The sequence below is a fragment of the Bos javanicus genome, chromosome 3 (assembly GCF_032452875.1).
Source record: "Bos javanicus breed banteng chromosome 3, ARS-OSU_banteng_1.0, whole genome shotgun sequence".
Classification (NCBI taxonomy): Eukaryota; Metazoa; Chordata; class Mammalia; order Artiodactyla; family Bovidae; genus Bos; species Bos javanicus.
Window position 1 is genome coordinate 108165906 of NC_083870.1, and position 14471 is coordinate 108180376.

Below are 14471 nucleotides of genomic sequence, written 5' to 3' on the forward strand. Positions count from 1 at the left end.
CTTGCACAGCCAAAGAGCTGTATTATTCTGTCTTTCCCCCTGACTCCAAGCTGGCCTGCTGCACGGAGGGAAAGAAGGCACATTCAGTGGGGCAATGAAGGAGGCACATGGACAAGAGCACAGAGCATCTGTGCCATCTGTGGCATGGTAGACAATGGAACCCGGGCCACCGAGATGACTCTGTACAAAGGGGACGAGGTGGGGATCAGAGCTGATGTAAAGACTAAGCCCACTTAGTCTTACCTCAAACCCCACACTCTGGGACTGGAGGGGGGAAGTCCTGTGACCTCATCTCCATACTCGTACCCTGACCAACGCCCTAGAAATGCCATTTCTGAGTCATTTGAAAGTAACTACTGCTCCAAAGTTGCACTAAGCTAGAGACGAAGACAGAAATTAGGAAGTGTGGACATTAAGTGAGAGTGAGTCCCATTCATCAGCTTGGTCCTGGCTAGAAGAATGCCCTTCTTTCCCCAAGAGCCCTCACAGGGGCATTGCAGACTAGGAAGAGAAAAGAACTATCCCATCACTGCCATGCCGCTCCCATCAGGAGACAGAGCTTTGTTAACTGCAGCTTTGCAGAAGTTACAGCTTTCCCAATCCAAGCCACTAGACTTGAGGTACAGAAATGAGAGGGGTTACAGTGAGACCTTGACCTCCCCATCTCCCCATCTGCCATAAGGGGCTCCCCCACTAGACTCAGTCTGTTCTGAAGGGGAGTTCCTAGAAGCAGCAGCTCATGCATATGTAAATAAAGCATAAGCCACGCCCCCCCCAGGTGAAGTCAGGACCTCCCTCCAGCTCTACCTCCTCCCCCTCAAGAGCCTCCTGGAGACTAAGGAAGGTGAGGTGTGGTCTTTGCAAGCACTGTCAATGGCAAGCACTGTGTGAAACAACCGCAAACACTAATGCACACATATTAACACAAACCAAGCACAAACACCCTAACACAAGCACAGAAATACTTACGCACATCTGTAAAATACAAACACGAATTCGTGCAGGCATGCTAACCTGCAGCTGCCAACCTATACAAGCACACCAAGCCCCCAGCTCACTGCTGTAAACACCCTAAGGCACACAGACACAAGGAACTCCCTTCCAGCTCCCTCCCTTCCAGACTACTCGAGCTGCCCACCCCCACCCTCAGCCGGCCAGAGGCAACACCAAGCCCAGGAAGGCACATCCCTTGTCTAACAATGATGACAAGAACTTAAATTATCACTCGTTGCTCCCACCCCACCCTGTGGTGGTGAATTTTGCAGCCATCCAGATAAAAAGTGTGTTAAAAAAAAAAAAAAAAGTGAGAGAGAGAGAAACTCAAACCCAGCCCCAGCCTTTCAGAGTGATTAATCCCTGCTAATGATTTACCGATTTGCAGAGAGCGTGTTCTGCATAACCGGATTGTGGGCATTAACACCAGCTCAGAGGCTGCCATTCTGCTAAAAATGAAAGTAAATTTCAAGAGCAATTGACCACCCCTAATTTGAATATCCTACTGATGCACTGGGAGGACCCTCACCCCCACCCATCGACCTAGAAGGCTGAGGCAAGGGAAAAAACACAAGGAAAGGTTCATTCCTAAAAGATATCTCACCTTTCATCCTTCTTTCCCGTCCCCAAGACTGAGAAATAGGGAAACTTAATAGGTGAGATGAAGGATGCCTCATTCTCCTCTGCCAAAGGCAGCCGCGCCTCTCCTATCCTCTGGTCCCCTATACGTGACTCTCAGGGGCACAGGAAGGACAAAAGAGGAAGACACCTGGAGGGGCTGAGTTCAGAGGGAGAGAGGAGGGGGTTTGAGAGCTCAGAATAGAGTGATCCCATCCCATGTGGGAAGGATCTCTTGATAGTGGGGAGTGCTATGAATCCGTCTAGCTGGCACCAACCTGCAGGGAGGAAGTGGATGTACCTACCCAGGCTGGGCTTCCTAGGTGGCACTAGTGGTAAAGAACCCCCCTGCCAACACAGGAGACATAAGAGACTCAGGTTCAATCCCTGGGTCGGGAAGATTCCCCAGGAGGAGGGTATGGCAACACACTCCCATCATTCTTGCCTGGAACATCCCATGGACAGAGGAGCCTGGTATGCTACAGTCCATGGGGTCACAAAGAGTCAGACACGACTGAAGCGACTGAGCACGCAGGCAGGAGGGAATCTGAGACAGCCGGGACCCTGCCAGACGCTTCCAGTCAGAAACACGTTCCAGCCCAGAACAAGCAGGGTGTGGGCGTGGTCGCTCCTGACACCCCTTAGCAAGAACTGGTTGAGGGAACAGGCAGGTTCTGCTCCTGCTCTCACAGCCTCTTACTCACCCCTGGCAGCCAGGCAGGAAAACCAAGCCACGCTCTCCCTTTCCAAGTTTCCATCCAGGCAGTGATCTCATCCCGCCTCCACAAGAACCCAGTGGAGACTGTCCTGCCCAGTTTATAGATGAGGACACTGAGGTTCACAGAGATCAGGAGAGCTAAGATTGGTGTCATCAGGCAGGTCTGAGTTAAGATGGAACCTAGGGCTCCTTGACACTGAAAACATAGGATCTGGAGCATAAGGGAAAGATAGGTGGGCTGAGAAGGGAACGGAAGCAGCCTTCCCCCATTTTGCCCCCCTTCCCACTCAGCCTGCCTTGGACAAAGACTTCAAGCCCATGCACACAGGAGGGCATCCTAGGACATGAGCTCCTCCCAGAAGCCCTCCCTACAAGCCTAATCTCTCCTCTCTTTACCTCCACTCAGCATTCCTGACTTGCGAGGGATCCAGGTAGAGTGTCCGGAGCCCCTTTTCCTCCAATATTGAAAAGGCCTTGGGGACTCCCCTGGTGGTCCAGTGGCTAGGACTCCACACTCCCAATACAAGGGGCTCAGCTTTGATCCCTGGATGGGGAACTAGATCCCACATGCCACAACTAAGAGTTTGCATGCCCCAGCCAAAACCCAATACGGTCAAATAAATAAATATAAATAAATATTTTAAAAAGAAGAAGAAGAAAAGGCCTTAGGTCTGTGGCTGCATCTGCTCTCAGGGCTCCCCTGGACTCCGAGGACCCACTGACCCATTGCAACAAGACATAATGGCAGGAGCCCAGAGACCAAAGCGGGAAAGCAGCTGGACCCAGCTGCCCCCTCTTCCTCCCTCCCAAACCTCATTCAGTGCACCATTGTGCATGCTCGCCTGTCTGGGATGTGCATCTAGAATATTATAGTGCGTGTGCGGCTGCCCTGCTGCTTGCTGATGGCGAGTATGGTCATATTCTACAGGCCGCCTCTGAATCTCTCAGGCGGGAGTGTGAATGTAGATTGTGGGGTTTGTGTCTCTGACTTGAGACTTTTCGGAGAGAGGATATGGGGGCTTGTGTAGCTGCAGTTCATCCCCACAGAGCCTCCCCACTGCAGCCCCTCCGGCTCAGAGACCCCCCACAGCGAGGGCCCCATCTGCTGGAGGCTCGCTGACCTGTGTCAAATGAGCAGGCGCTCGGTCACACTCCAGGGCCTGGAGGAGGCCTCGCCATTCTGGGAAAGCCCAGGCAGCTCCTGGCCTGGGGGCAGGCTGGGCAGAGGCCCCCGCTGGGGAGGGAGGCCAGGGAGCCTCTGAGGCTGGCGGCGGCCTGGCTGGGAGCTGCCCTCCACAGACAAGGAGAGTAGGGGAAAAAAAAAAACATATGAAAAGAAAGGGCTTTCCTGCTTCCTTCAAATGAATGGGGCCGCTGAATTGCATGGGCTAAGCTCTGGGCTAGGCACGGCCCCATCCTGGGCTTTCTGATCCCTTGTGTAGATGGGTTAGTTCCTACAGGGTGTAGGTGTCTATGTGATGCATGGGGTGGGCCTTCTCTGTATCTGTGCATGGGGTGGGAGAGTGCATGCTCACATTTGTGAATACAAGAGGGTGTGCCCATTTGTGTGAACTGGCATGCCAGCTGACAGCCTCCGTGCTTGTCACCCCAGAGGCCTGTAGGTCTCCTATAGGTCTGGGTCTAGTAGGCTGAAGGAGAATGCCTGCTTGAGCTGACTTCAGCCTCGGTGTGGACTCTGCAAATGTTGAGACACATGTCTGTATTTATCATCATGTGTTGGTTTGTGTTGGAGAAAGCAATGGCACCCCACTCCAGTACTCTTGCCTGGAAAATCCCATGGATGGAGGAGCCTAGTAGGCTGCAGTCCATGGGGTCGCTAAGAGTCGGACACGACTGAATGACTTCACTTTCACTTTTCACTTTCCTGCATTGGAGAAGGAAATGGCAACCCACTCCAGTGTTCTTGCCTGGAGAATCCCAGGGACGGGGGAGCCTGGTGGGCTGCCGTCTATGGGGTCGCACAGAGTCGGACACGACTAAAGTGACTTAGCAGCAGCAGCAGTTGATTTGTGTGACTTTGAATATCTGACCTAATGATGTGAGTCCATGTGTTCCTATTATGAATCTGTATGTCTGTCCTCAGGCTAAATTTCATGTGTGTATCTGCATGTTATGTGTATTTTTGTGTGTGTGAATGCACATCTGTTCACATGCCTAAACCACTCTGTGTCTGCACGGGTCAGGTGGGTATCTGACTTCCATCTTCCAGGTTTTCTCTGTGGTCTACGAGGGCAGGACTCCTAGAGAGAGGGGATGCTCTGTAGTGGGTATCTCTGCCACTAGCCATGTCATCGCCCTCAGTGTCCTGCATAGAATCTCGAAGAGCAAGAGCAAAGGGGATGGGACTTCCCTATCAATCCAGTGGTTAAGACTTCACCTTCCAATACAGGGGGTACAGGTTTGATCCCTGGTTAGGGAGCTAAGATCACACATGCCTGGAGGCCAAAACAAAAACAAAAAAAACCCAGAAAACAGAAACAACATTGTAACAAATTCAATACAGATGTTAAAAGTGGTCCACATCAAAAAATATCTTTAAAAAGAAAAAAAGAGCAAACGGAATACTGAGACTTCCTAGGAAAAACTTAACTCTCAAATACAAGAAAATTGTGACTCAAGACCAAACCCATATCATTGTAGAGGATCTAACACTTTGAAAGCAGAGAAAGAAATGTTATCCTTTCCTACTTCACACTGCTGTTAACCCAGGACAACATCTCATACTAAGAGGGCATCTAAATTACATGCTTTGTTTCATCCTTGTAGCTCCAAAACAAACCTGAGAAGTAGGCATTTCTGTCCTTGTTTTTATACGAAGAAACTGAGACTCCAAAGGCAAAGCAAAGAGCAGGGCTGTTAAAAGGATTAATGGGATTGCGACTAGATTTGCTAGCCGACAAGCTGGCAACTTGCTTAGGAGTCTGGTTTTGCTGCAGCCACCCCTCAATTCAGCACAGACTTGGGAATTTGCCTTCAGGAGCACCAGTTGGCCAGAGGTAGGGCAGTAAGCTTTCTCTGCTGTGAAGGCCAAAGTCACTGCCTCCACAGGAAACTTCCCCTTCTGCAGCCTGGGGAGAACGATGGGAAGCCATGGGGAGTGGGACTTCCCCATCATTCTCCACAGGGTGAGGCTTGTTCTGAGCCCTTGAACAGGCCTCAGTTCCTTCATCTGTGCAATGGGAGAACAATTCTAGTGCTCTCTCCTGGGGCTGAGAGTAGCAGGTAACATCATGAATGAAAAGCATTTATTCGTTAAAACATCCATTGCTCATGGTGACCATTCCAAACAACATCTGTCCACTGTCCAGACATTTCCCTTCCTCCAACAGAAACTGAGACAGGTTCATAGACTCAGACCATCAGAGCTGGAAGGGAGGTTACCAAAGAGGTCATAGTATCCGAACCTCCACATCCCCACTCTGCAGATGAGGGAACGGCGATTTAGTTAGATAGTGGGAGTAACCTCTTCATTCACTGGGTGCTAACAATAGAAACAAGAATAAAAGTCCTTTCTGAGTCCTACTCCCTCCCACTGTCTTGTACCACTCTATGACTTACCTTAGTGAGACAGGTGGGCTGCCTATGGTACTGATAGTCCCAATCTACAGGTAAAAGAACAAACCAGGAAGTTATTCTTGCCCAGGAAGATAGTGGCAGGTCCAGGTTGGAAGCCTAAGCCTCAATGTCACAGCGTCCTGGTTAGCACCGGAGTGAAAGGGGACTTCACTACGAATTCCCAGGTGTGGTCCTAACTCCTGGGCCTGGGAGAGAGGTCAGGAAGTCCTGGGATGCTGCAAGGCGACAACTTCCTGGGCCAGAGTCCAGGTAAGCCCAGCATTTTTAGCCAGGTTCAGACACACAGTTCCATCACAGCTCTTGCAATAGAGATGGGACCTAAGCAGCTTGCTCAGGACAGTGGCCAAAGGCCACTCTCCCTTGCGGGCTAGCCAGAGGCTAGTCCTGGGGCATTCCAGGCCTGGATAAGCACATCTGTGCCCCTGTCACTGTTGACTCTGTCCCAGTCACCCCCTCTGCAGCTGCCACCTGAGCCCCCATCATCCTTCACACACTGAAGCTTTTATTCCACTGTTCTGACCTGCCAGTAGGGCCCTAGCTGGGCCCCCAGCCTGGTCCTGCAGTCTGGGGCCCTGGGGCCCTGGAATCTATGAATCCACTGGAGGCAAGGTCAGTGACAGAATAGAGGTGAACTGGCAGCTGGAAGACTCCCTGAGACAAGCCTCAGCATGGGAAGAGTGGAGGCTCCGCTCATTCCACACAACCCCCAGCCAACGTGTCACGGAAGAGCTGATGCTGAGGCCTAAGTCCACTAAAGATCCTTCAGGGAGCCCTCAAAGACCTGGGGGATGAGGAGATACCCCAGCCTTGCCAACAAGGAAGGCCTCTTCAATCCCAGTGCCCTTTTCAGCAGCCCCAAGCAAGTGGGTTAAACTCCAGCCCAGGGTTCCCTGCAAAGCTGGACAGCTCCCGGCCTGCACTCCAGGTTTCTGAGGTGCCAGTGCCCTTCCCCAAGTCCACGCGGCTCCTCACCTAGAGCAAGTTTCCCCCCAGGCGTGACCCTGCCATGACCCAGGCCAATGAGCCATGCAGGCAGGAAGGAGAAGGAGTGAGAAGGCGGCAGTGGCGTGGGTCAGATATCCGTGGGCCCCGTTTGTCCACCAGCCCTGTCAGCGGCGTTTCCCCGGAGCCAGTCTCCACCTCGAGGTCCTCTCACTCAGGAACCTCGGAATCGGCCTGGTTACTGGAACTCCGGTCTCCCCCACAGCATCGCTGCCGCCGACCGTTTCGGCGCGGAGCCACCCGCGCGGTACTCACCTGGGCCACGGTACCCTGGAGAAGAGTCCATGAGAGGCGTGAGGTCTGGCCGGTACGCCTCTGCCCGCGCCGGATGCTCTCTCAGGGCCGCGGAGGTCGACGGAGTTGCGCTGGATGGTCTAGAGGACGAAGAAGGGAAACCGAGACGGGCCGGGGAGGCGCGCAGAGGAGAGCTCCGCGCCCGCTGGAAGCCGTGGGAGGCGAGGCGGGCAAGGTGACCAACCGAGCCGAGGACCCGCGCCGCCTGCAGCTCGCGGCCGCCGAGACCCGCGGGAATCCCGGCCCGCCCGCGGCGGCACTGCGGAGGGAGGAGCGCGGGGCTAAGCGGCTTCTCGGAGCCCGAGCGCCTCCCGGAGCCCGCCATCCCCGCCACCGCCTCTGGCCACCCGGGCGGGAGACCTGCGGGAATTCTGCTCGCGTGGAGCGTGGGACCCGCCGGGCTCGGAGTCTCCAGAGACCGGGGAAAGCGGGCCCACGCAGCCAGGACGAGAGGGGGTGCGGTCCCAGTACCACCCCCGCGCCACTCCCCACGTGGCGGCCGCGCCCCCGGGGCGTGAGTGTGTACGCGGACTGTAGGGGGGCTGTGAATGAAGCCCCAGCGGCCAATCAGCATGGCCGGCGCTCGGGACCCCGGGAGTGAGGCCCAATGGCGAGCTCTGGGCGGCCCGGCCGGGAGGCAGGCGGGCGCGGGGGGCGGGGGCCGGGGCCGCGGGGGGGCGGGAGGCGGCTCCGCGGGCAGCCAATGGGCGGCGGGTGGGGTGGGGCTCCGGAGCGCCGAGCGGGTCCCGGCTTTAAGCCGGCGGAGCGCGGCGGCGGGGCCCGCAGACGGAGAGGAGCGGCGGCGCGGCGCGGCGCGGGGCGCGGGGCGGCATGGCCACCACCGCGCAGTACTTGCCGCGGGGCCCCGGCGGCGGAGCCGGGGGCACAGGACCGCTTATGCACCCGGATGCCGCGGCAGCAGCGGCAGCGGCTGCGGCCGCCGAGCGGTTGCACGCGGGGGCCGCGTACCGCGAAGTGCAGAAGCTGATGCACCACGAGTGGCTGGGCGCGGGCGCGGGCCACCCAGTGGGCCTAGCGCACCCCCAGTGGTTACCCACGGGAGGAGGCGGCGGCGGCGACTGGACCGGCGGCCCGCACCTGGAACACGGCAAGGCGGGAGGCGGCGGCACCGGCCGAGCCGACGACGGTGGCGGAGGCGGCGGTTTCCACGCGCGCCTGGTGCACCAGGGGGCGGCCCACGCGGGCGCGGCATGGGCGCAGGGCGGCACGGCACATCACTTGGGCCCCGCCATGTCTCCGTCGCCAGGGGCCGGCGGGGGCCACCAGCCCCAACCGCTGGGGTTGTACGCGCAGGCGGCCTACCCCGGGGGCGGCGGCGGCGGCCTGGCCGGGATGCTGGCGGCGGGCGGTGGCGGTGCGGGGCCGGGCCTGCACCACGCGCTGCACGAGGACGGCCACGAGGCGCAGCTGGAGCCGTCGCCTCCGCCGCACCTGGGCGCCCACGGACACGCACACGGACATGCACACGCTGGCGGCCTGCACGCGGCGGCGGCGCACCTGCACCCGGGGGCGGGCGGCGGTGGCTCGTCGGTGGGCGAGCACTCGGACGAGGACGCGCCCAGCTCGGACGACCTGGAGCAGTTCGCCAAGCAGTTCAAGCAGCGGCGCATCAAGCTGGGCTTCACGCAGGCCGACGTGGGGCTGGCGCTGGGCACGCTGTACGGTAACGTGTTCTCGCAGACCACCATCTGCCGCTTCGAGGCCCTGCAGCTGAGCTTCAAGAACATGTGCAAGCTCAAGCCGCTGCTCAACAAGTGGCTGGAGGAGACCGACTCGTCCAGCGGCAGCCCCACCAACCTGGACAAGATCGCGGCGCAGGGCCGCAAGCGCAAGAAGCGCACGTCCATCGAGGTGGGGGTCAAAGGCGCGCTCGAGAGCCACTTTCTCAAGTGCCCCAAGCCCTCGGCGCACGAGATCACAGGCTTGGCCGACAGCCTGCAGCTGGAGAAGGAGGTGGTGCGGGTCTGGTTCTGCAACCGGCGGCAGAAGGAGAAGCGCATGACCCCGGCTGCCGGCGCCGGCCACCCGCCCATGGACGACGTTTACGCCCCCGGCGAGCTGGGGCCCGGCGGGGGCAGCGCGTCGCCGCCCTCGGCGCCCCCGCCGCCCCCGCCGGCCGCTCTGCACCACCACCACCACCACACACTGCCGGGCTCCGTGCAGTGACCCCGCGGGCCGGGCCCCCCGCCGGTGCGCGGCGAGGCGCCGCGCGGCCTGAACTCTTTTTTGTTCGGTTGCTTTGGATTTTACAAAAAGCCCAAACTTTCGAATAAAACCAAACACCCGGACCACCCTCTCCTGCGAGCGGCGAAGACGGCCGACAGGCTGCGTCGCCCGAGCCCCGAGAGAGAGGAGCGAAGATCCGGAACGCGCCAACTCACCCTGGGCATCCTGCCCGCCGCCTGCTCCCTGCCCCCAACCCCTCGACGACCCCCGCCCCTGCCCCCTCGGGCTGTTCGGGGCCGGATCCCGGCAGCGGCCTCCCCACAGCGACAGGTAACGCGGTACGGGGTTAGGGATTCCCCGGGAGAGAGGACGAAGAGAGGCACTCCCCATCCCTCTTCCCCGCGCGGATCCCCGAGCCTGCGGGTCGCGGGTGGGGAACTGTCACCTTATTCGCTCCACGCCTCTTCTCTCCCATAAGGATGCGCCCCATCCCCCTTACCCTTCTTCCGGGCTTGGTTTTTTACAGTTTTTATTTATTCATGGAGCCTCTCGGCTCCTGGGGTCCTTCTAACTCCGCCCGCGCCCTTAATTTAAATCGCTGTATACTGTATTTATCGGGGCCCCGGAGGGGAGGCCGCGAGAGCCGCGTCTGTGTATAAAAGCAGGAAATAGCCAAAGCTTTAATCTAGCCTAATTTATTTTTCCCCTTACCTTCCCTATCTTACCCCTCAAAAAAAAAAAAAAAAAGGCAAAACAAACAAAAAAAAACTAACAAAAAAAAAATTCGAGTGTTCATTTTTCGTTTCGTTTTACCCGAGCTTCTGCTCGGTTCCCGGCCACGCTGGAGGAATCTGCGCTCCCACGCACACGCGGATGGGAAGGGGCTTCTGCCCCGCCGTTGACCGACCAGCAAGAAGCAGGGCCCTGGCTCCCCGCGGGGCCCTGCCCTCCTGGCCACAAACAAACGAAACTTGGAAAAGTTGGAGATATTTTTTAACCAGCTGTAGAAATAAGCCGTTCCCTGAGAACCTTCTGCCTGAATCCGCTCCCTTTCCAGCCCCCTAGGACGCGGGATGCTGGGGGAGGCCTGGAGAGAAATTCCCCAAGTTTGGGGTGAGGTGGGAACCATGTAAATATGTAGGATATGTACACACTGGCGGGGAGAAAGAAACATTTTGTGCTTGGTTTTTATTTTTGGTTTTCCGGGTTGCCCTCCCTCCCTATCCTGAAGGATTTTGTACACTCACTAATCCGAAAAAGATATTTTAATATGATTTCCAGATTTCTGATCCATCTCTATTTATTTTCTGGATGTGTTTGGAGCTTCCCCCTTCTCCATTTCTTGTTCTGTTACCGTTTGAATTTAAATTTTGTTATTTTATTTTTATTATTTTTTGGAACAATGTTTTGGTGCATTCTCTTTGTATCCTTATTGCAAAAAAAAAAAAAGTAATAATAATGTAGACTGGGAAGTTCCCTTTATATTTATGTTATAGTAAATATTTTATTACTCACATAAACATGTACCCCAGGGCTGTGTCCTGTCCTCCTTACTACTAGGGCTGGGTTGGTTCATGGGTGATGTGATGGGATACCCTGGCTTGCCTCCCCCAAAGTCTGACATGACTATCTTGGAGGAAGGTGACCACACAGACCTTCTTCTAGGCCAGTATTGGGGCAGCTTGTTACTTGGGCACCAGTTGGGCCCTTGCCTCAGATGAGTGAAGTTAGGGAAGATAAAGCCGCCTCATATCCCCCTCCCATAAACAGACTGTCCTGGGATCTGACCAGGGCATAAGACACTGCAGACACCGCACCGAATTCGGATCAACATTCCTCAGGCACAACTCAACTGCTCTTCTGAGCCAAGGAAGAAGCCTGCCTCTCTCTACCTGGCCCACCAGCCAGGTATCTCTGTATTTACATTCCCCCCAACACACACACCCACCCCTGACTTTGGCTTCACTTTGCACTTCCTGGGTGGAGCCCAGGCCAACTTCATCATTCCAGGTCTTGGGGCAGGTGGAAGCGAGTCAGGTCCCACCAGATCACCCCAGCTGGCGTTCCACCTGCAAACAAATGGTACCTGAACCTGCCTGGATCCACTAAGAGCCCTAGCAGCTCAGACGGGGTCCTGCAGGAGTTAAATGGCCTGGGGAGGGACTCCCACGTGTTTGAGCAAAGCCAGTACTCCTTCTCTACAGGCAAACGACCTGCCCCAACTTCTCTCAGGGAGGAGCAAGGGCAAGAACATCTGTGCCACCAGAAAGCCCTGGCATCTCCTCTCCAGGGCTGGGTCACCAAGGGAACCCCACACTCCTCAGGGAGTGGTTGCCTCTGCCTATGGAAGACTCCAGGGCCGTGCACTCATGACCTGGGGAAGAGAAGCAGCCATGCTCAGACATCCCCTGTCGAGCCTTCAGCACAGCGTCCCCCGCTTCCCCAGAGTCAGGATGGTGAAGGCAGCTCTGGGTTCCAGAGCCAAAGCCCCTGACTATCTGTGTCCCAGCGAAGATCCTTTGTCCTTTAAAACAACTCCTCTTAAAAATACTAATAAAAACAGCTCTTCCTGTTTCCTCCGTAGATGCGGTTCTTTTCCCATCTTAGGAGAAACCACGTGAGGTTTATCTTACTCTTCGCGGAGACAAAGCTTGAAGGCACAATTGCTTGCCCGGCGAGAAAGTTGTGTCCCTAGCGAGGGTATGTGTATGACTCCCTCCTGCCGGGGAAGCTGTCGAAGCCCAGGTCTGTGAGAGGCCTTGGCTCCAGCCGACAGAATCTTGGGTGCCCAGAGAGGGGTTCCCAGGCCCCCAAGTTGGCTGTCTCTGGCAGGTTTGGGCCTCGGGATGACTTTTTCGATGCTGCAGGTTCCTGGAGACACCCAGAGCTCTGCCCCACTCAGTCTCGGGAAAGAGTTGTCCCTCCAAGTACAGAGGCCATCATGGTTTTCACAGGCTTAGCCTCTCACAGCTTGTTTATTTTTCCCCTTACACCTTCGGTCCAGCCTAGTAAGCAATTAGCCCTGCAGTTGGCACCCGTGTCCTAGCCATCCCATTCCCCAAATCGGCAGGCCAGGGAGCCTCCCCAGGCTTTTTACAAGGGAGGTTAGAAACTTTACCTGCCGGTTGGGTGGCAGCACAACCAGGAGCCCCTGGCCACCCCAGCTCAGCCTCTCATCTCCAACTTTGAAGGAATCGCACGCTCCCTCCCTGTTCCTTCCTTCCTGGATTCGGCCCAGCCTCAAGGCCCTGAAATGGAAGCCAATGTAGCTCAGAGCTCCCTGCCGCCTGAGCGCAGCAGGTTTGGAGGTTGGAAAGGGCGGCCGGGAAGACGGGGGCCCTTCCCTGGCCTCTGCCTGCAGCTGACACCAATTGATTGATTGATTTCCTAATTGTCTGCTTAATCCGGTCCAAGGGGTGGATTTATTATTTAAGCAAGTCAACTCCAAAACATCCAAACAATGCAGTCCCCCAAGATCCAACAGCAGCTGAGGAGTAGAACAAAAAGAGGGGAAAAAGTGGGAAAGGGGACGGAAGAAAATCTTCCATTTGGCTGCAGTTTTGCTTAATGAGACACCAGCTTGGGACAGCTACCCGCTGACCCACCCCTTGGTCGCAGAAGGCCCTAGGGGGCTCCTTCCCCTAGTCTCCAGCCTGGGTTGATGGTAGGAAACACAACACATCTGACATTATAAGAAGGAAACCATAGGAACTACGGGGCAATATTTTTCCCTGGAGTCTTACTCCCCAGGTAGAATAGAGTTTAGAAATGGCAGGCAGCTGTGAGCTTGACCTTGGTTTTTCCAGCCCATATATATGGGGGTCTACCTGCTCACTCCTGAGAGCTCCAAACTTCCTTTTGTTCAAGAGAGCCAGATGTCCCTAGCATTGACCTCCCATGAAGCCCAAGCTTTCCCCAGTGGATTTGGGATTTTCTCATCCCATCTCCCTCCTCTTCTCACTGGAACAAAATTCTTTTCATAGATCAGACAACCACTGATTCTGGTAGTTAAAAGAGTGCCTCCCTCTCCCCGCAGGAACCTATGGGTGTTGGTGTGTGAAGGTGTACGTGTGCTCCTGTGCCTGTAAATCCATAGCTGCTCCCAGAGATAGGAGGGGGGAAAGGAAGTCCATGCTACACTGCTGCTGCTTTGAGCTGGGAGAATATTTGCAGGGTGGGGGTTGGCTAACGTGCAAAGAAGAAAGGTGGCTATTGTGGTTGCCTGGGATCATCAAGGCAGATTTGGAAGGTGCCCGCCCCTGAATTTCAAGGATGCCTGTATTCCCCACTACCACTTGCCCCAGGAGTTTGCACTGGCTTCTATGTCGCATAGCTTAGAACCTGTGCCATCATCTTTTGACCCCAGGACTCCACTAGGGGTCCACAGGACTAGCTGACCCCCAGCTGCAACTGCCCGCTGAGGGCTCTTTAGAATCAATTCTCCTCCAAAGAGGCTCTGGGCCAACATGGGGGAGGGTCAAGCCTCCCGTGACATCTCCAGGCCCAGGCTTTTGCCAGCAGGGCTTGAGCTCCAGAAAGGAGACCCACCTGAGCAGGGAGAGGAGAAAGAGGAAGTTAGTTACCTGGCCTGGAGGCTCCCCCTAGGCTTAGCAAAGGGGATTCATCCGGGTTTTCTGGCTTAGTGACCATAGTGACCGGAGGAGCCATGGATCGTGTCCCTGCAGAGCATATGGGAAGGCCCTGGAGTTAGTATTTGCCCTCCTTCAAGGCTCCCCTTGCCACTTGGGAGGCCTCCGTGTGGGAGGACTGCCCTCTGTTGGTCCCTGAGCTGGGACGTGGCAGCATCACCAGGGCCACCTCACGGCTGAGCATACCCCAAAATCAGCATTAAGTTGGCTACACGCTGAGGGGTGCCAGGTAGAGCAGAGGCAACCTTAGCCTTCAAAGGAAGTGATCTGGCTTTACACACACACAGACTTGCCCGTGACCCTTCCTTCTCCATCTACCACCCAGCCTGTGCCCCAGCCATCCTCAGAAATTCTCCATCACGGCTGCCTCCTCTGCTTCTGCCCCACTCACACCCATCACCACCACTCATCCT

At 56.2% G+C, this 14471-nt stretch overlaps 1 protein-coding gene across 1 annotated transcript; it reads left to right on the forward strand.

The window, feature by feature from the left end:
• Positions 1–7936: 7936 nt before the first annotated feature.
• On the forward strand, positions 7937–13929 carry POU3F1 (POU class 3 homeobox 1). The gene has a single exon (XM_061412449.1). The coding sequence runs from the start codon at positions 8054–8056 to the stop codon at positions 9407–9409; it is 1356 nt and encodes a 451-aa protein (XP_061268433.1). The 5' UTR covers positions 7937–8053; the 3' UTR covers positions 9410–13929.
• Positions 13930–14471: the final 542 nt, after the last annotated feature.